This window comes from Terrapene carolina, unplaced genomic scaffold (assembly GCF_002925995.2).
Source record: "Terrapene carolina triunguis isolate 2854851 unplaced genomic scaffold, T_m_triunguis-2.0 Scaffold23, whole genome shotgun sequence".
Taxonomy (NCBI): Eukaryota; Metazoa; Chordata; order Testudines; family Emydidae; genus Terrapene; species Terrapene triunguis.
Window position 1 is genome coordinate 3,513,384 of NW_020664374.1, and position 19,829 is coordinate 3,533,212.

Below are 19,829 nucleotides of genomic sequence, written 5' to 3' on the forward strand. Positions count from 1 at the left end.
TTTTGAACTTACTAGGCTTGAGTGGCAGTGATGAAGTCAATCAGAGGTCTGCACGTGGACTGCTTACGGGATTGGGATATCACTGTCTGCATGTAGGTCCTTTCCTTTGGGCTGTTTCTGTGTCTTCCCTCTTAGCTGGATACCATTTGAGACACCTTAGTGTCGAGACTGGCAATCAGCGTGTAGGGTAAGAGCACTATGTTTGATAGCAGGCACAATATGTTAACTCTAATTTGTCTGGTCTCCATCTCTCAAAGAGCAAGACTCTGAAGCCCTGCTCTCATGTAGTGCAGAGTGCTCTTGCTTGCTCACTAGTGGCCCAGTTCTGCAACCCTTACTCACCTTGAGTAGGATCTTACCAATGACTTTATTGAGACTCCTCATCAAGTAAGATACTACTGAGTGTGGCAGAATTGGGCCATGGGTTAGGAGTAGCTTTCCCTTCATCTTGCATTGCTGACATTCCCTGTTGCTCCAAATACTGTTTAAGGCATGAAGCTTGAGATCTCTTTTGGGAAGTACAGTATAACCTCAGAGTTACAAACACCTCGGGAATGGAGGTTGTTCATAACTCTGAAATGTTCGTCACTCTGAACAAAATGTTATGGTGGTTCTTTCAAAAGTTTACAAGTGAACATTGATTTAATACAGCTTTGGAGTCCGGTGGCACCTTAAAGACTAACAGATTTAACTAACACGGCTACCCCCTGATACCTAATACAGCTTTGAAACTTTACTATGCAGAAAAAGAATGCTCCTTTCCCTTTATTTCTTCAGTAGTTTATGTTTAACAGAGAACTGTACTGTATTTGCTTTTTGGTTTTTGTCTCTGCTGCTGCCTGATTGTGTACTTCCAGTTCCAAATGAGTTGTGTGGTTGACTGGACAGTTCATAACTCTGAGCTTCTACTGGATGAGTGTTTGGAGAGAGCATTCCTGGTTTGTGTGGAAAAAGTGTCAAAGTTCAGTTTCCTTGTGCATAATCCCATTCCTTTGACTCACGCAAGTTGCATTTTTTGTAGTAGGAACAAGACTCTGTGATAACTACTGAAACAATAGGCTAAAGCCTATAATTAATATTAGGCCAGAGTAAACTGTATTTCCCTTTTTCTATCTATACTGGAAGATTTCAGGTATCTCTTCTTAGCAGATTTCATTGTAGAGGAAACAAATCATGACCAGCTTTAACATTTATCATCAAACATCCTTGTGCTTTACCTGCCAACATAGAGTCAGCATAGATGGAGGTCGTTTATTTCCAAATTAATTATATGGATCATAGGGCACAAATGGATCCAGCACATGCAAAACTGGTTTAATTTTTGTGGTGCAGTGTTTGTCAATTAGTTTTCACTGAAAGTCATTGATATCCATTAGATGCTGGCAAAAAGAGGATACATTTTACTTTTTATATTCGTAGGTGAGATTTTTCTTACTTCCCCTAATAAATTTAGGTATCACTGTGAAGGTAATCAGCCTCTCTTCACCAAATAAAAGCATAATCTCTTTGGTAGCTGTGATCATTTCTTTAGGAACAGGTTGCATGTAGGGAGAAATGGGACTGTTAAAAACAGTAGCTTTTATCTCTTCTCTTTTTGATTATTTTAGCATGGTATTTCATTTCCTTTTTGCCTGGCAGTGCTCACAATCTCACCAAATGGAATCTCTATGGGAAGACTTCAAAGCTGCTGGTTTTTGAGATGGAGTATGGGAGTTTACCTGTTCAGGTAAATTGATGATACTGAGCACTAATAAAGCATTTATTCTATCCAAGTACTTTACAAACATTTACTGAACCTTACACCAGAGCCCTGCATGGGACTATTTTTTAATCTTGCTCCTGTCCCGCCCCACTTTCACCCACTTTCACCCACTCCCACATTGTTTCTTGCATTTTTATCCTGCTCCCACCTGCAAAAGCCTTAGATTCTGCAAATCCTGCAAGAGCAAGAGACTCCTCCATGCTACTAAAATAAACCCCCAACAGCAACACAAAAGAAAATGGTCGGTTAATATATTGTATATATAAACAGAATTCAGACACAATTTTTACCACTCACAGTATAAAACAAATCTTCCTTAAAGCATGTAAAAAAAATACTTTAACTCCTGTTATAATAGACACCAAATCTTACTATCCTTCACTTAAATTTAAGTATTGAAACCTTTACTTAAAAAAAAAGAAAAGAAAAACTTGCTTTACATTGCTGAAATTCCATTGATGACAAACTGACAAGAGATTTAGTGTTTTCCCACAAATTACTGCAGTCTGTTTTTTCCCCACCCAATCCTGCCCACAACAAAATACATTTTACCCACTCCTGTTATTGTGGCAGCAGGTCCTGTGGGACCCACGGGATCCCAGTCCCGCTTCAGGGCTCTACCTTACAACAGCATCCTGTGAGGGAGATGGATGTTGTTATTCCCATTCCACAGCTTGGGAAACTGAGACACAGAGAGCCAACTTCATCTCTGGTATAACCCTGTTGAAGTCAGTGGAATTAGGACATGGATTAATTTAATGCAAAGATTGTCCAATGCTGTTATTGTCTGAGTCTGGATTAATTGTTTGCTTAGAATCAGAGACAGGATTTCTCTTTCTCAATTGTGCAATGTTGCGCTGAACAAAAAACAAATAATTCAGGGATTTGCTTGTCACTCGCAGATTGAATTTAACCAGAAGTGAAACTATTTCAGACCCGTTACTTGCAAAAGGAATTATAGTGAAGCCAATTTGCTTATTAACTATAGTTAAGGCTACGAGTTTGTCATGGAGGTCATGGATTCCGTGACTTTCCGGAACCTCTGTGACTTCTGCAGCGGCTAGCCCGGGAGCCTCCTGAGCAGCTGGGGCAGTCCCTGGCCCAGCCATACTGGCCGCTGCTGGGGCAGTCTCCGGCCATTGCGCCCCACTTCCAGCAGCAGCAGGAGTTTGGGTGTGAGAGGGGGCTCAGGACTGGGGATTGGGGCACGGGAGAGGGTGAGGGCTCTGGGCGACGCTTACCTCGGGGGGGGGAGGGGCTCCCCAGAAGCGGCAACATCCGTCCTTGGCAGAGGTGCAGCCAGGGGGCTCTGCGCACTGCCTCTGCCTGCAGGCATCACCCATGAACCTCCCATTGGCTGCGGTTCCCAGCCAATGGGAGCTGCAGAGCCAGTGCTCAGGGCGGAGGCAGCGTTCAGAGCTGCCTGGCCACGTCTCCGCCTAGGAGCAGAGGGAGGGGGATGTCGCTGCTTCCAGGGAGGCACGAAGCCAGGTAGGGAGCCTACCAGCCCCTCCAACCCCCCCCCCCCCCCAGCACCAGTGGGGGTCCTGGGCTGCGCTCCCCGTACCCATGGAGGTCCCAGGCTGCCCCCCCCCAGCACTTGCGGGGGTCCCGGGCTGCACCCCTGAGCACCCATGGCGCCCCCCAGGGTTCCCGTCCCTCCCAAGATTTAGTCAGGGGGATATAGTACAAGTCATGGACAGGTCACGGGCCGTGAATTTTTGTTTCCTGCCCGTGACTGGTCCATGACCTTTACTAAAAATACCCCTGACTAAAACGTAGCCTTAACTATGGTCTAAACTACAAACCTCAAGTTGTCTGTTCAGCTTTAACGCTGCTGGAGGTAGAAATACTGCTCAACATTACAGGCTGATAGCCTCCACTGGCCATGATTACCTAGTGCAAGTTTAACAAAGCACTTAAGCGTGTGCTTAGTCTGCATTGAAGTCAATGAGCCTTAATGCTTTACTGAATCAGGAACTTAATCCAGAGACAAAGGTTCTGAGGAAGTCATGCTTAGTTGCCTGCAAACCTCCTGAGTCTGGTTTTGGGATCTAAATGTCTCATGCTGCAGAAATCTTTGTACAAGCAGCATACAGAATATGAGCTGTTGATTCTTTGCGTTCACGACAAAGCCTTTCACATTATTAAAAGAGATGTACTTTTATTTGCAGATGATCCTACCAGCTCTACAGTGCACGTACTTTGCTCTCTTATGGCAGCTAGCTTCAGTTGTGGAGAGGTCATCTTCCAAGGTTGGCCAGTGCAAATCATTCTGCAACCAAGTGGTGCACTTTAAAGGTTCACATTCACTTGCTGTCCTTTGATGCCTGGGAGAGACAAGCTTTCCCAAAATGATGCTGTGAACATTTTGTTGGAGAAACCAAATTAGGATTAGGCATTTATCTCTCCTGAGTTTTACTATTGGAAAAGTGGAGACTTTTAAAAATCTCTGTAAGGGCATAATTAAATTAAACAAGTGCTCATCTGTGTTCAGTGAAAAGTTCTGTGCTTCTGAATCCTGGCATATGGTGGAGACAAGGATCGCTTGCTAAACATAAACCAGTGAAAATACAATATTCAATGAAAACCCTTAGAATTCAGTCTTTACATATATTTGTTTGTGTTTAGTGCACTATGGCATGCAGGAAGAAAGCCCGGGGAAAGTGTTAGGCAATCTGACCATCACTTTTCTGTTATTATTATTATTATTTATGAATTGATATTACACAGCACCAAAAGCATGCTAAGCACTTCATGGGGTGTTTTAGTTTTAAATTACAAGAATGAGAACTCTCCTACATTTTGATCCACATGCAAATAAAAACAACAGTGTAGTTTCTCTATCTAGAGATTTCTGGTTGCACTGAGTAGTGCTGCTTTCTTCAGTCTGTCCTCTTCCTCTTTTGTATCCCTGTATATAGAAGATACTGACATGGAACTGGCATCTTTTGTTTTTTGATGTATCAGAAGTGATAGAAGGGTGCTAACCATTTAGGGACTGATTCAATAGATATACATGTCTTGGTGCTCTACTCCTGTCCTTGGCTAGGTGTCCATGCCCATCATTTCTCTAATCTTTGTTTTTTCCTTCATAAATTTTTAGGAGACTCTTTTGGCATTGAACAGAGAGTTGAGATTTTTCTGCCAGATTTGTGCATGCTACCTCAGCCATAAAGATAAAGATTTAAGTGAAAAGGTCAGTCGCTCTGTAGGGGCTTGTTTGTTTAATGGTGTGTTTTGCTCACTCCTCCTTTAACTCCTTTTCTTCATTTATTTTGCTTTCTAAAAGTCTTAGTTTAAAATAAGTGGTGTCCTTGTTAATGAGAGCACTGAACTACCACGGCGTGCTGTGCAAGCACTGGAATGCATCTGCATGGAGCCAGTTGCAGGACTGGGGGCTAAGTCTCAGTTGCAGTGTTAATTAAAACTGAACTGAAAATGTAAATAGGAAGATTTTTTTCTCCTCAACAATAACTTGTGCTAAATGCTACCACTGGTAAAACCCTTGAGCTGATGTAGCCAGCTCTTCATTAATAAAATATATTGTAAGGGTTTGCAAAATATTCTTAAATTTTACATGTAAAATAATGGTAAGACTACTAAAATGCACAATGTAATATAACTTTTGTCCTCCCCCCACAACTTTCCCAGCCTCTGGGCTACAATGTGGGTCTCTGGCACTGAGGAGGGAAGAAACAGATGATGTCTAGAGGTTTGAGCACAGGACTGGATGCTGTTCTGCCATTGACTCCTCAGTCTTTCCATCTGTAAAGCGGAGATAACAAAATTTACCTTGAAGAGGTGTTGTTGGGATGGATTAATATTTGTCAGGTGATTTGAAGACTAAATGTATTAACCTAATTATATAAACTGAGGTCACAGCGTGGTGTGTGCCGTGGTGTCACCCTGGATTGGGAGTTGGCAATCTGTGAGACTCAAGGAACCTTAAATGGGTGGTGGCAGAGGAAACAAAAGGTTGCTCTTTATGTTGCTGATGTGCTATGAATGCCCCTTCTAACTTGGGTAGTTGGCAGGGCACTTTCAGCACATATTATTGAAGTAAATTGAATTTTCATATTTGCATTTGCAGTTCTCCTTTTAACAATCACTGCACTCACTGTTGTTATGAGTGTATTTACTGCTCTCGTTTGTTTATAAATGCCTGAAAAAATGGGTTTAATTGCTGAGAATGTAACTTTGGTCTTCTAGGAATAATAGTTGATAATGGAGATGAAAAAATATCATTGTTCTGACAGCTTTTCCCCAAATTCCTAAATCCTTGTTTGGCACGTGTGTATGTTACAGGCCTTCATGATACTCTGTGATTTACTGATGATTGTGAGTCACCAATCTTCACGTGAAGATGAAGCTGTAGGAGTCCTTCAGTATCTTCCCAGCACATCCCTTCAGTCAAAAATGCTCTTGTTTATCCAGGATCATGTTTTCACAGAGGAGAAAGAAGAAATCAAAGGTCAGCCACTGTCCTCAGCAAGGAAGTAAACTAACATTTTCTGATGTCATTCATCTGCAGCATTTGACATTGCCAGGCTGAGGGGCTGCTAATTTTTTTGATTTCTTTACAAATAGAGCTGTAGCATATGAATACAAACAAAATGGATCCCTTAGTATACACAGATCTATGTCTGCTGTGGCTTTACCAGAGGAGCTATTGCTAATTGATTTTTATATGGAAGGGGCTGAGGTACGTAGTACATTGATAGGTAGCACTGTAAAATCCTGGGATAGATTTTAATGGCTTAGAATTATTCTGTTAACCACGCCCCTGGAGGGATTTTAGGTGAGGAACTGTGGATCAGTTGATGTATAATAGTTCCAAGCCATCAAACTAGGGGTTAGTATATATTATTCGAGTGAGTTTGATTTTGCAGAAAGTGTTATGGTATTTGCTGCTCTTATATAATTTTCAAACAGATTTAGAATAGTAATGCAAAAATTAGGTTTTGTTGTGAATGATTTTGAAAAGATGCTGCTAATTCTTTATGGCACCAAGATTGCGGCGATACAACCTTGACAAATTGGAGAATTGGTCAGAAATCAACAAGATGAAATTCACTTAGGAAGGAAAAATCAAATGCATAACTACGAAATGGGTTATAAATGGCTAGGTTGTAGTACTGCTGAAAAGGATCTGGGGGTTATAGTGGATCAGGCATTGGGGCCTGCAACGGAGCCAGTCTCTGGGCACCCTAATGAATGCAGTGGGCCTGTCGTAGGCTGCCTTATTGGCTACACCACTTGATCAGTTGGAAGGGTCAGCAGACGAGCTCTTAAGCAACAGTTCAGTGGCTGCTCAAACCATTTGCCCACAACTGCGATAGCTCCTGCTCCAATCTTGATTTCAGTCCTGCTCACGCCTTGTTCCCAGCCTTATTCCAGTCCTGCTTTTGCCTGGGACCCTGCCTTGGACCCAGCCTTGCTTCACTCCAGGTAACCTGGTTCTAAGTCCTCTCATCCGATTTCTTACTGTGGTGTCTGACCTCTGGCCCTAGGCACCAACAACTGTTCTAACCATTAGGCCAGACTCCTGGTTGGACCACTAGGCATGCCCACTCACGCCCTGGTCACTGATGATAGTGGATCACAAATTGAGTAAGAGTTGTGAAAAAGGCTAATATCATTCCGAGGTGTATTAACAAGAGTGTTGTACCTAAGACATAGGAGGTAACTGTCCCGCTCTGCTGGGCACTGGTGAGGCCTCAGCTGGAGTACTGCGTCTAGCTTTGGGCACCATACTTTAAGAAACGTGGACAAACTGGAGAGAGTCCAGAGAAGAGCAACAAAAATGATGAAAGGTTTAGACAGCCTGACCTCTGAGGAAAGGTTGAAAAAATGGGGTATGTTTAGTCTTGAGAAAAGAAGACTGAGTGGGGACCTGATAGCAGTCTTCAGATATGTCAAGGGCTGTTAAAAAGAGGACTGTGATCAGTTGTTCTCCATGAAGGTAGGACAAGAAGTAATTGGCTTAATCTGCAGCAAGGTAGATTTAGGTTAGATAATAGGAAAATCTTCCTAACTATAAGGGTAGTTAAGGTCTGGAATAGGCTTCTAAGGGAGGTTGTGGAACCCCCTTATTAGAGGTTTTTAGGAACAGGTTAGACAAACACCTCTCAGGGATGGTCTAGGTTTACTTGGTCTGCCTCAGTGCAGAGGGCTGGACTAGCTGACCTTTGGAGGTTCCTTCCAGGACTACAGTTCTATGATACTCATCCAGCAACTTGCTCTGAGGAACTGAACATGAGGAGAAACATATTTTCAATTCCTCAGTCCTCCCAACAAAGGGTCCCAACTTCCCCCTCCAAACTCACTGTCTTACTGTCTCCCCTACAATAAACTCAACAAACTCCTTCGTCCAGGAGCGATTCCTTGTCTTTTCTCTCCCATGAGCCCATCTGCCCGTGTTATCTGGCAGCTGCCCGATGTCAGTTCTAACCCTGACAGTCATTTACTCCTGGTCAGCCTAACTGCCTCTCATTGGTTCCTAGGCCAGAGGCTGGGTTTGAGAGGCAGAAACAGGTCATGTGGGATTCCTAGGCCAGAGAGCCCGGAAGCTTTCTGGCAGCGAGGAGGGAGAATTCACTCCAGGCAAGAGTCTAACCCTCCCAGGCTTTCCTTCTGCAGGTAACTCTCTCCACGCACCTCCAGCAACCAGGCTGGCAAAAACCGTAAAAGCAATTGGTCCCCAAATTTATTATTATTTGCACTGAAGTAATCGTGGGGCCCCCAGTTATGGACCAGGACCCCATTGTGCTAGGCAGTATACACACAAAGAACAAAATGACCTGCCCCAGAGAGTGTACATGCTAAGTAAATGTCAAATGTCAGTGTTGATAACCACTTGGAAACTTGCAACTGAATTCTTCTCTCATGGGCTGTGCATATTGGTTTGTTTCCGTGGAGTTACTCATGCATTGAGTGCTGGGTGCTGGCATTGATTCATTTTAAGGAAAAGATGTTGATATGGTTCGCTGGTCTTTTTCTGTCATATGTGTTTGGTTTTTGTTCTGTGTTCTGTGTTCTGGTCCTGTCCTACAGCTATAGCCAGGATCTTACAAGGAGATTCTGACGGGTAGAAATGTGAAATCCTTACAAAGATCAGAATAGAAAGGATATGCAAATGAGTAGCTTGCACTGTCATCAGTTGTGATCTTTGAAATGGAAATAAACCTATATCCTTTGGAAAGGATAGTGTCTGTTATTTAGAGAGTTGACTGAACAGCTGAGTTTGTGTTATTCGGGTTCAAGTTGGCCTTAAAAATAAAATACATTGAGTAAAACGTTAGAACAAAGCCTTAGCATGCTTATTTCCCTAGACTTGACAGAAGAGGAGGAGAGGGAAAAGGAGAGCTACAAATTGAATGATTTGCACAGGAGGCGGAGTCTTCTTGCAGTCTATTGCAAGCTAATTGTGTTTACCGTGGTGGAGATGTCTGCGGCTGCTGAGATCTATAAGCACTATATGAAGGTAACACTTAGCTTTGAAAATGCATTTACGCCATTAAAGTGACTCTAGTGCTTGTGGAAGGTGCTGGATTAGCAGCCTTGGAGGCCAGTCTCATCTGTTTATGCACAAAATGGTTGCAGAAATGAACAGTAGCAGTGCAGGCTTCTCCCCACTGCTCTGCTAATGTACCTCAGAGTAGAATGAATGATTACTAAGAGACAGGATAATTTAGTTCCCCGTTCATTAACTCTTTGGCTTCTGTACAGACTGCCAGAGAGGTGCCATTTGTGACGGTGACACTTGGTCACTAGGATCACTCTAAACTTGAGTGAAATGAGTGGTTTCACAGCCATCAGCTGGTGACGACACTTGGTCTCCACGTGGCCAGGGCTGGGTGTGAATCAGTGGTTAGGTGTGAAAAGCTCCATATTCTGTTTCCAACTCACAGATTCAGTCCTCCTGTCAGAATAATACTTAACTATTTTTCATTCATAGATCTCACAGTACTTTACAAAGGAGCATAAATAAAATTATCCTTGTGAAAGCATGTACAAAAAGTTCCTTTTAGCAAGATATCTAGGATCTGGAATATTTTATGAATTGTTCAGTTTTTCTTAGCAGTCTCTGTTTTTCCTGTGTATCAGGTGTGTACCCCCAGGTATTGTGTATTCATAAAGCTGTAGTAAGGTAGTGATGTTTCTGTTATGTATTTTTTGCACTAATAGACCTACAATGATTTTGGAGATATAATTAAAGAAACCCTGAGCAGAACGAGGCATAACAACAAAATCCAGAGTGCCAGGACGTTGATTCTCTGCCTGCAGCAGGTAAGAGTAATGCAGAAGGAAAGGGATTCTAATGAAAGCCATGCCCACACTATAATTTTCTATGTACCTTGTCATAGTTATTCAAACTAATTTAAATAGGTAGTGAAAAAGTCACTTTCTTGAATTCATGCAAGTGCTTTTCATTGTCAAAGCACCTTATGAGCCCTTTGGCCTAAGAGTAAAAACGTAATTATTTTTTTGCCAAATACCTGATCTTTTAGGATTGTTAATATTCATGGAATATGACACATGTCTTGTGTTGCAAGACACAGATTAAGGGCCTCTGGCTACATGGTGCTGAGCAGCCTCAACTCCCACTGAAATTGGGGGTGGCTGGCATTTCTCCAGAGGTGGTCAGTGCCTTCTGGGATCAGGCCCCCATTGTTTCCATGCTTGACTAGAGAATTTAAATTAGATGTTTATTGAAGAAATTGGACACACGTGATGATGCCCCCTGCTCCTCTAGTTACACCAACTCTGCTATAGCTATAGCAGCATTGAGCCCGATAATCTGTTTTAGAAACTGCTCTAGCCTGGTTTCCTCGTGGACATCTGTTCTCCCAGCATCCATGTCATACTCTTAAGTTGCAGAACAGACTCCTCCTAGAGAGACTGATACATGAGCTCTGCTGACTTCACACACTTCGCCCGGAGCTTAGATCCATGACCCAACCCCTGAAATATGAGATAAAGTGAGGGTGAGCTGCATTTGGCCACATATATTCTGCCCACATAGTCAGAAAGCCTGTTACATATCACATAGACAACTGGCCCAGGTTGGTCTTTCGTTGACCTTCAAAATTTGCAGGTCGAAGGGAACAAACTACCTACATGTTCTATTAGAAAAAAAATTAGTAATAAGGTCTGCGTCTCTCTGTTGGCTCAGTCCTGCCCCCAACTACGTGGGCAAGCATGGCTGCCTCCCTTTCAAAACTAGCCACTGTGTATCCATGCTCTGATTTTCTCTAACCTTCAGGGTGAGATTAAGCCCTCTGACCAGATCCACTGATCTCAGTGGGAGCTGAAGGCACTCATCACTTTGCAGGATTAGAGGCCTGTGGGTGTAGGGAGGTCATCCTACCCGCTAAGCAGAATGACATCCTTTGCAGATATTTCCCCGTGCAGTGCTCAAACCTCTAAGGTTTGTTCCAAGTGAGTGTGATTCTTCAGTAAATGAATTTGTTTTGCATTTGTCCATTTCGTTTGCAAGGCTTCTCTCTACCCGAGGTAAGTATTGTATGGCTGATGTGTTCTTCTTGTGCTTTTGTTGCCTGGAAGTTTACATGTTGGTGTTTGTGGTTTTGCAGCTGTTTCAGAAACATACAGAAACCCATGGTAGTACCAACAGCATGGATTCTTCTTTCACGAACATTAAAGAACTTGCTCGTCGCTTTTCACTGACATTTGGCTGGGATCAGGTGAAATCCAGAGAATCAGTAGCCATGATACACAAGTATGTTCCACATAACCATATATTGTCCATGGCATTGCCTTTGTTTTTCTTCTCTGTTAAATTACCTTGTCCCTCTTATTTTTTCCCCTCTAATAGAGAAGGGATTGAATTTGCCTTTCAAGGAGCTGCTGGAGTGGAAGGGAAATGCCTGCCTCCAAATTTAAACTTTCTGTTAATCATCAGTGAATTCTCCAATAAGCTACTAAAGCCTGACAAAAGATTAGTGTAAGTTACCTTCATTGCTTATTGCCAGACAAGCGAACTTAGATAATGTGTGTCATATGCAGCACTTACACACATTCGTGCATAGATAGTTTTTGTAGAGTGTATCTTTGTATAATGGATCATTTGATCTGCATTGTTGGAAGAATTGCTCAAGCACTTCTCTGTCTGGTCGACTTTGGAAATCTGTTTGGTTTCCCATCAGAAGTGTGGATGATTGGACACTTTTTCAGTTTTGATTTCTTCTCTATTTCAGTCTATGCTAGCAGTTTTTTGGGATCATGCATCTACATACCCAATCTAGTTTTTAGCCATAATTACAACCAAATAAAAAAAAGAAAGGCCCCGGGGGAAAATGGTGTTAACATTATGTATGAGGGAAGGAGGTACATTCGCTGGCAGGGGCAAACAGAACATGTTTTTAAGGGTGGTTTCAAGTGTTATTTTCAGTTCTGTACTCGAGCAAAGCAGAAGAGGTTGAGATCGAGCTAATACTGTGACAATGGAATGGAAGGAGCCAAAACCACAATCCATATGACTGGGGCAGACTAGCTTCTCTGAGGATTCTGGTACAAAATGTGTCGCATGGAGCTCTTCACTTCAGGAACAATGGCTCGGTGTGTCTGTGTAGAGTCCCTGACAGCGTGGGATTCTGGTTCTGATTGGCTCCTCTGGGTGCTATTGTAATGTAAATATTAAAAAATAATAATATAACACCGGGCCATTTATTCTTGTGGCTCTGGCTATTTTGTATCCTAGTACAGAGGAACATGATTGTGTCCGTTAGGCTTGGTATACACTATCAACTTATGTCTGTATCACTACGTCATTCAGGGGTGTGGAAAATCCAATCAAAACACCCCTGAGCAACATAGTTGTACTGATCTAACCCCGGTGTAAACAGTGCTATGTTGACAGGAGGACGTCTCTCCTTTCGGGGAGGTGGAGTACCTACATGGATGGGAGAAACTCTCCCGTCGACATAGGTAATCTCTTCACTAAATGCTACAGCAGCGCTGCTGCAGCGTTTTAAGTGTAGACAAACCTGTAGACCCTGCTTCCTCAGTCTCTGCTACCGCAGGAGCTCCTTCCTCCTTTCTGTCCCTTGGTTCCTTCTGTTCCATTCCTTCTCTTTTCTTCCTTAGTCAGTGGAACTCCAACTTTGACTTCTGCAGCTGCGGTTTTTTATGTATCTGACTTGTAAAATCAGTAAAAATAAAAGAAACCCTTCTTGCACTTTCAAAGAAGCAAGTATCTTGCAAGACTTGGATGCTTATGATTAAATATGAATAAACGATGGTGAATTTTTGGGCAATTTACAATAGTGCCAATAGATAAAGTTTCATGACAGAGAAGAAACCAGGCAGAAAGTAGGAGGAAAAAGCATGCTGCCTGCATTCTGCCATGCCCTGTGTAACTTGCTCACTATTGGATTCTTAAGCTCACTGATTATAGCATCAGCCTGGGTTCAGTTAGAACTGATCTTTCATGGAGAGCTTCAAATGACTCATGTATGCCAAGGATTAAGAGTGATAAGATGTTTAACCTCATGCTACTCTTAATCTGTGACAAACAAAATGTATTCAGGATTCAGTTACACATAGAATGCATAAGATATAAAAATGCAATGTGCAGGAGAAAAATGTGCAGTGTGCAGATTCCCTTTTTTGTATTGTGACCTCTGATTGTTTGATTTTGATCAGTCGATAATTAGTAGTAATTACCCTTTCTATTTTTGCCAGCTAGAATCTCTTGTATGTACCACTAGATTGTACCTTTCACAAACTTCTGTTTAACTCCGCCATCACAATGTCGACTTGGTATAAGCAATCGTTCTCTTCCACGTGGTGATCTTTTCCCCCCAGGTGGATTCCTGTTAATCCATTTACCAATTTGTTTTAGGAAAATATTTCATCAGCAGGATGGGCAGGCTGGTAAATTTTCATGATGATTTTCCAAGGCTGTGTCTAATTTTTTTCCAGTGGGTAAATTCCAAGAAAGCAGGAATATCTCTACTACTGGTTTGCTCATCTTTTGACCACTCTTGTGAGGAACCAAGCAAGAAACATTCCTAGAATTTATCTTCCGCTGTCTTTGACTTGCCCACCTACGTTGGAAATAAATGAAAAACAATAAAGTTTGTAAGGAGGGGAAAATTGCAATTTTATCTACAACTCTACATTCAAGCCATGTTTGTAAAGTAACAGCTTCTATTCTGGGAGGCTCAAAATGCCTTGCAAGGTCTGGAGATTATATTTCCTTTTAGAAATATTTAGGTTTAGTTGCACCATAAATTACAGGATGGAATGTTTTAAGTCAACATGAACTTTTGAAAATAAACATCTGGTTATTTTCATTTTTATTATTAATCAGGCACAGGGCTGGTGTACAGACCTGCATAACATTTGTGAATGCACCTATAACACATGATACAGAGAATAAGGACATTTGTTAGAAAGGGAGTATAGCCAACATGTTCTAAGTATATGGAGTTTAGTGGTAAAATATTTTACTTGTCAGTTGGTGTTTGCCACAAAATATACCTAGAAACAATTTATTACATAAAAATCAGTGCTAAGGGCTTGATCCCTGAAAATAGGAGTGTTTCCATTGACATCAGTGGGAGTTGAATTAGACCCTAAAATATTAGTTACAATACACACTTGTTTGAAACCAACATATTGCATAATCAGTAGTCTCCATTGCCTCCAGGATGCATGACTCTAATCATCTGAGTTGTCCTCCCAGGTCTGTCTTTTTCTTGTTTTGATGAAAGCTCTGATATTTTCCAGGCTGTTTTCCAGGCTGCCTTCCGAATCAGAGTAGTAACAACAATATAAAATTATAATTATGAACATAATTATTATATAATTACTTGTATTAAAATTTATAAAATGTTCACGGTGTGTGTGTGTGTGTGTGTGTGTTCTAAGGTGAGATCTGGTTTAACAGGGCTGGCTGGATTGGAAGTGATGAGCTGTAGCTTGAAGGGATTGAGGCCCCCCCCCCGGTTCTTAATTCTGAGTTCTGATGCAACCTTTTGTCTTGCTGTTAAATCAAAGGGAATGCCTCTCAGTTGGGTTCCCCTCCGCTCTGCCGTTGAAGAGGCAGGACTAGACCTTTCAGTTGCTGGGGAGGGGTTATCTTGCAAGAGAACAACCCAGTAAATTGCTTCCTGGCAGCACCAACAAGCAGTTACTTTCCCTGTGCTAGAGTATAGGAAATTGTACAAAAGAAGGATGTGGCTCTGTAATTATTGGGAATCAAACGTTGTTTGTAATGTTCTGAGCAATCTTTCAGCTTCGGAAGCACACGCACTGATATGTTTTCCTGGAAGGGGGAGCCAGGACCTCCCCCTTTCTGTTGCATGATGGATCTGGTTCTGCCTCCCCAATTGCAGAGCAGAGGGGAAAAAAACCAAGTGTAGGAAGGGCTAGCCTAGATAGCTACAGAAGAGACTTTGATTTTTCTTATACTTCTCATTTTTCCCCAGGTACAGTTACCTGCAGAGGTATATAACAGAGCCAGCATCTTGCAGAGGAGATGAATGGCACCCGTTAGCGTGGTACAGGAACTCTTTGCTGGCAAATGAAGATGAAGAGAATTCTGTTATCAGCAGTTTAAGAGAATGGTCACCCACAAGCAGATCTAAGACATCTTCTTTTAAAAGAAAACTGTCGAATGGTATGAAAGTTCCACCAGCTTGTTAAATCTGATTGGTTGTTTCCTCAGTAAAAATGGATTTCTTAACAGATCGCATTAATATACTGCAGTGCATGGGCTGTTGTAGACTTGCCATTCTAAACCCTATATTTTTCCCTTCAGAGTTGTTGTTTTCATCATTCACTAGAGAGAGGCTTGGTCCTGTGATCGGAGTATGGGAGCCAGAAACTCTTGAGTTCTGTTCTAGTCCCTGCTGTCATTCATGCCTTCTGTAGCCTTGAGCCAGTCACTTAACCTCCCTGCTTCAGTTTCTCCATATCTAAATGGGGATAATATTACTTGACTCCACACAGTGGTATTGGGAGGATTAGATACATTTTATGAAGCCCTCTGATAATGAAAACAGTTATTTATAGAACTGCTAAAGATAGATTCTTAGTGTTGCCATTTTTGGGATGTATTCTGTTAGGAGAAACAAAGGGAATCCTCTCCAGAGCATCCTTTAATTCCTCCTTTCTGGCTCACAGCCATTCTCAGGGCTGTGCTTTGCACACCTTCCTTCATCTGAGGAATTGATGGGACTCCCTTCAGAGCCCAGTATCTATGGGGACATGGGGTGTTGCAGCAGCATGTCACAAAGGTGGTCTGCCTTTCCAGAGGGGCTATGTGCACAGTTTGTGCAGCACTGACAATGCCCTCTGGTCTGGTGAGGAAGAGTCAGGGCCCAGAAATCTAAGCTGGAGATCTCATGCACGCTGTGCAAAATCAGCCACTGAGCCACTGGCCCGGCCGTCATTTTTGTTTTTTTGTATAGATTTTAGCTGGGTCATTCAACACAGTGGAATTTTAAAATGAATGCTTTGCTCAGAGTGTCCCCATGAATTTAGCTTCCACGACTGCACCCATTGTAACGAATGCTGCTTTTTCCTCTCTGTCGAGCTGTTTGAAGTATTCTTCTCTCAATGTCTCGGAGAGCGAGGATGAAGAATAGTGCTATTGATTGTCTGTTACAGGGTCCCTGCCTGAAACCAGCCACACTGAGACAACAAACAAGACTCCAGACTTCCTGTGCACTCCAGAACTCACTGCTGCAGCAGGAAAAAGCAGAAAGAAGTTAAAGTCTCAAGATACAAGTCTCCAAGAATGTCTGCCATTCTTTGGTCCAGTGGGGCTAAGCAGAAGACATAGGTGAGGGAAAATGGTTTACAAGCCCCTACGAGACCTGGGATTTTTCAAATACGCAGACTGCAAAACTGTGTGCAATTGCTGCAGTGTCTTGGGGCTGGTCTACACTGGGGGGTGGGGGTGGGGAATCGATCTAAGATATGCAACTTCAGCTACGAGACTAGCGTAGCTGAAGTCGACGTATCTTAGATCGACTTACCTCACGTCCTCACAGTGCGGGATCGATGGCCGCGGCTCTCCCGTCAACTCCGCCTCTCGCCCTGGTGGAGTTCCGGAGTCGACGGGGAGCGCGTTCGGGGATCGATTTATCACGTCTAGACGAGACGCGATAAATTGATCCCCGATAGATTGATTACTACCTGCCGATCCGGCAGGTAGTGAAGATGTACCCTTACAGTCCCCGCCTTGGGGAACTCCTTGTGTTCTCAGTGCTGCCACAGAGCAGTTGCCTGGGGCCATACGCTCCTCCTGATTCTATCTTCCAACTTCTGTGTTCTCCTCTTGGACTTACAGGAAGTGAACAACCCTCCCCCATATCCACCCAGACTTCCCTCGTCCTATAGGCAGCTGAGGAAGGAAGAGGAGGCTTCCTGCCTGACTTCTATAGTTCCCAGTCCCCTTGAAAGGGCTGCAGAGGGAAGAATGGGGCTTTCCAGCCCCCTCACCTCAGATTTGAATCACTCCCTAACCCTTTGTGGGGAGCAAAGGGGGCTTCCCAGGTACCAGTTACTACCCAGCCCTGGGTTTGGGAATGAGGAAGGGTTGTTTCTCCATCCCACCCACCCCCAGCTCCTCTTTACTCCTAAAAGAGGAATTGGAGAAGGAGACACCATCTGCTGCTGTGTTACTGGTGAATTCCTTCCTGCAGGGCCTGAGGCCAAGTGTGTGGGAGCTCCACACAGAACATGACATAATGGAGGAAGTGCCCAACACCTTCAACAGAACAGGGCCTCTGGCTAGACTCCATGTGCCATCCAGTGCACCAAGGAAACACACAGACAAACAAAGCAATATTTTCTCTGTAATATCTCGGGTACAGAAATCTGAGATGTCACTTGTCAGGTTAAAAGGGAAAAAACAAACTCCAGCCAGAAATGCAATTTTCAGGGTGACCGTGCCCACTTTCCTTAAATGGATTTACTGGACACACTCATAGGTGGTTTGTTTTATTTTTATTTTTTTACACTTTTTGGTTGTTTGATGCCAAGTTGCATGAATCAAAATTCATTTTTATCAGAATATAATGAAGCTCTTCCTCCACTTTGGGCCAAAGACTTTATGCAAGAATCCTAAAAGCAACTCGTATCATGTGCATGCAGTCTTTAAAATCTGCCCTCCCTTTTAGCACCGCAAACAAAACACATCCTAAGTAGAACCTCCGTCAAAGGGAAGTGTGTTTCCAGGCCAGGAACTAAACTACTCAGCTTTTCATTCCAGTGAAGATGTGATCAAGGCAGAAGACTTCTCAGCAGATGGTGGAGCAGAAGACGGAGCAGAAGATGTAGGCGAAGATGTGGATGTTGTTGGCGCAGACCAGGTAATGGTTATTTAGGGGCTGCTGTGTGGAAAGGGAGAAAAGTGATAGTACATAACCCAACAAGCCTGTCTGTTAAGCTCATGTCTTCGCTCTACTGTGTACCCTACTCCCCTTTACAGCTGCTAGAAGGGGGAGGAAGAAAGACTTTGCATTTTCCCCCCAACCCTAGCTTGACATGGGTCCTTCCTTCTCTTGCTTGTCCTTGGAGCCTCTCCTAGTAGCATCTAGGCCCTGTTACATACATTAACAGCTGTCAAAGATCTTTCAAGAGAAGGGACCATTCCCCCCCTACATACTTGGAAGGCACTTGCTTATGAGCAGATGGCTCTTCCTGGTCTACAAAAGGGACACATTTTACCCTTTAGGGTAGCAGAGTAATGTCCAACCAAGCCCCCTAAATATAAACATTGCCTTTCAGAAAATCCCATTTAATCCTATTTCTTTATCAAGATGAATTGAGACTATCAAATTTCCCATGCTGCAGCTGCTAACCTTACTAACCCCTTGAAGCAGGTGAGCAAACTACCTTCCCTGCCTTGCTTTAAGGCAGTGGTCCCCAAACTTTTGAGAGTTGTGCCCCCCTGCCCTCCAGGGCCGGGAGCGGGGCCGCAGCTCTGAGTGGGGGGATGTGGACAGGGGTAAGGGGGTCAGAAGGCGCTCCCTCCCCTCCCCCTGTGGGGGCTGGCCTGGGCCTGCCGGGCCCCCTTGAACGTTCCTCTGCACCCCCCCAGGGGGGTGTGCCCCACAGTTTGGCGACTTCTGCTTTAAGGGTTAGTGAGGTCAGTAGGTGTAGAAGGTGTGCATTTCCTTTAGGTTGTTCTCATTATAACCCTCTTTTTAGACACTGTATTGGACAGCATTTTTGGAGGTGGTGCAGGCAGAATTGATTTATAAATGCCTTTTTTCCCTTGTGGTTCTTTCCAGCCTTCCCAAATATGTTCATTATGGGACTTTTTGACTTTCAGGTATGTGATGGGGTGTATCAACCCTGCACATGGCCAACAGGTGCTGACCAATCACTGGAGACCGCACACCCTCACTCCTGTTACACAGGCTCCAGGTGGAGGGGACAGATAAAAGGAGGCCGCACAGGTCAGTCGGGGCTGCCGGAAGAGAAGGAAGGACGTGTGCTGCTGGCTGCTGCAGAGGAACTGTTGACTCACCAGGCTCTTGGGACCGTGGACTCCGACTACGCTGCGGATGACTAGCTGGCCTGACAGGGATGCTGAGCCGCTGCCAGCTGAGGAGATGCCTGAGATGGACTTTATGGTAGAAAGTGACCCAGGGAATGTGTTAGGAGCCGTGGCTTGAACCCTTAATATGGAGTTTACCGGCTTTCCAGGGCCCTGAGTTGGAACCCGGTGGAGTAGTTTGGGCCTGGGTTTCCCTAGCCCTGCACTTACCAGTAGGAGTGGCTACTGGGGACTCCTGATTTAGACTAATTGTTCACTCTGTCCTGTCCAGAGGGTCAGAGCCTCTGACTGTCCTTAACAGTCGAGTCCTGTTAAGAGGGCCAAGAAGGGGAGGACTCGATGATAAAACTCCATGGCCAGTATGGATACCAAAATGGGTGCTGGAAAACCAGCCACAGCAGGCAACCCAACAACAACAACAGATGGCCCAGCACCAAGAACAACAACAGCAGTTCAAGGAGTTAGCAGCACAGCACCAAGTTCAACAGAAGCGCCTGGTTCAGCAGATGGTGGTGCTCCTAC

At 43.7% G+C, this 19,829-nt stretch overlaps 1 protein-coding gene across 1 annotated transcript in view; it reads left to right on the forward strand.

Annotated features, from left to right (window-relative positions):
• Positions 1-19,322, forward strand: part of LOC113406200 (cohesin subunit SA-2-like) — an 83,293-nt gene extending 63,971 nt beyond the window's left edge. Inside the window, exons 23-34 of the mRNA XM_029911081.1 lie at positions 1,639-1,726; positions 3,937-4,017; positions 4,869-4,961; positions 6,071-6,236; positions 9,097-9,248; positions 9,953-10,054; positions 11,362-11,507; positions 11,604-11,732; positions 15,223-15,413; positions 16,406-16,580; positions 18,015-18,114; positions 19,080-19,322. Coding sequence (XP_029766941.1) covers positions 1,639-1,726; positions 3,937-4,017; positions 4,869-4,961; positions 6,071-6,236; positions 9,097-9,248; positions 9,953-10,054; positions 11,362-11,507; positions 11,604-11,732; positions 15,223-15,413; positions 16,406-16,580; positions 18,015-18,114; positions 19,080-19,322 — 1,666 coding nt within the window. The remainder of the gene's footprint in view (positions 1-1,638; positions 1,727-3,936; positions 4,018-4,868; positions 4,962-6,070; positions 6,237-9,096; positions 9,249-9,952; positions 10,055-11,361; positions 11,508-11,603; positions 11,733-15,222; positions 15,414-16,405; positions 16,581-18,014; positions 18,115-19,079) is intronic.
• Positions 19,323-19,829: the final 507 nt, after the last annotated feature.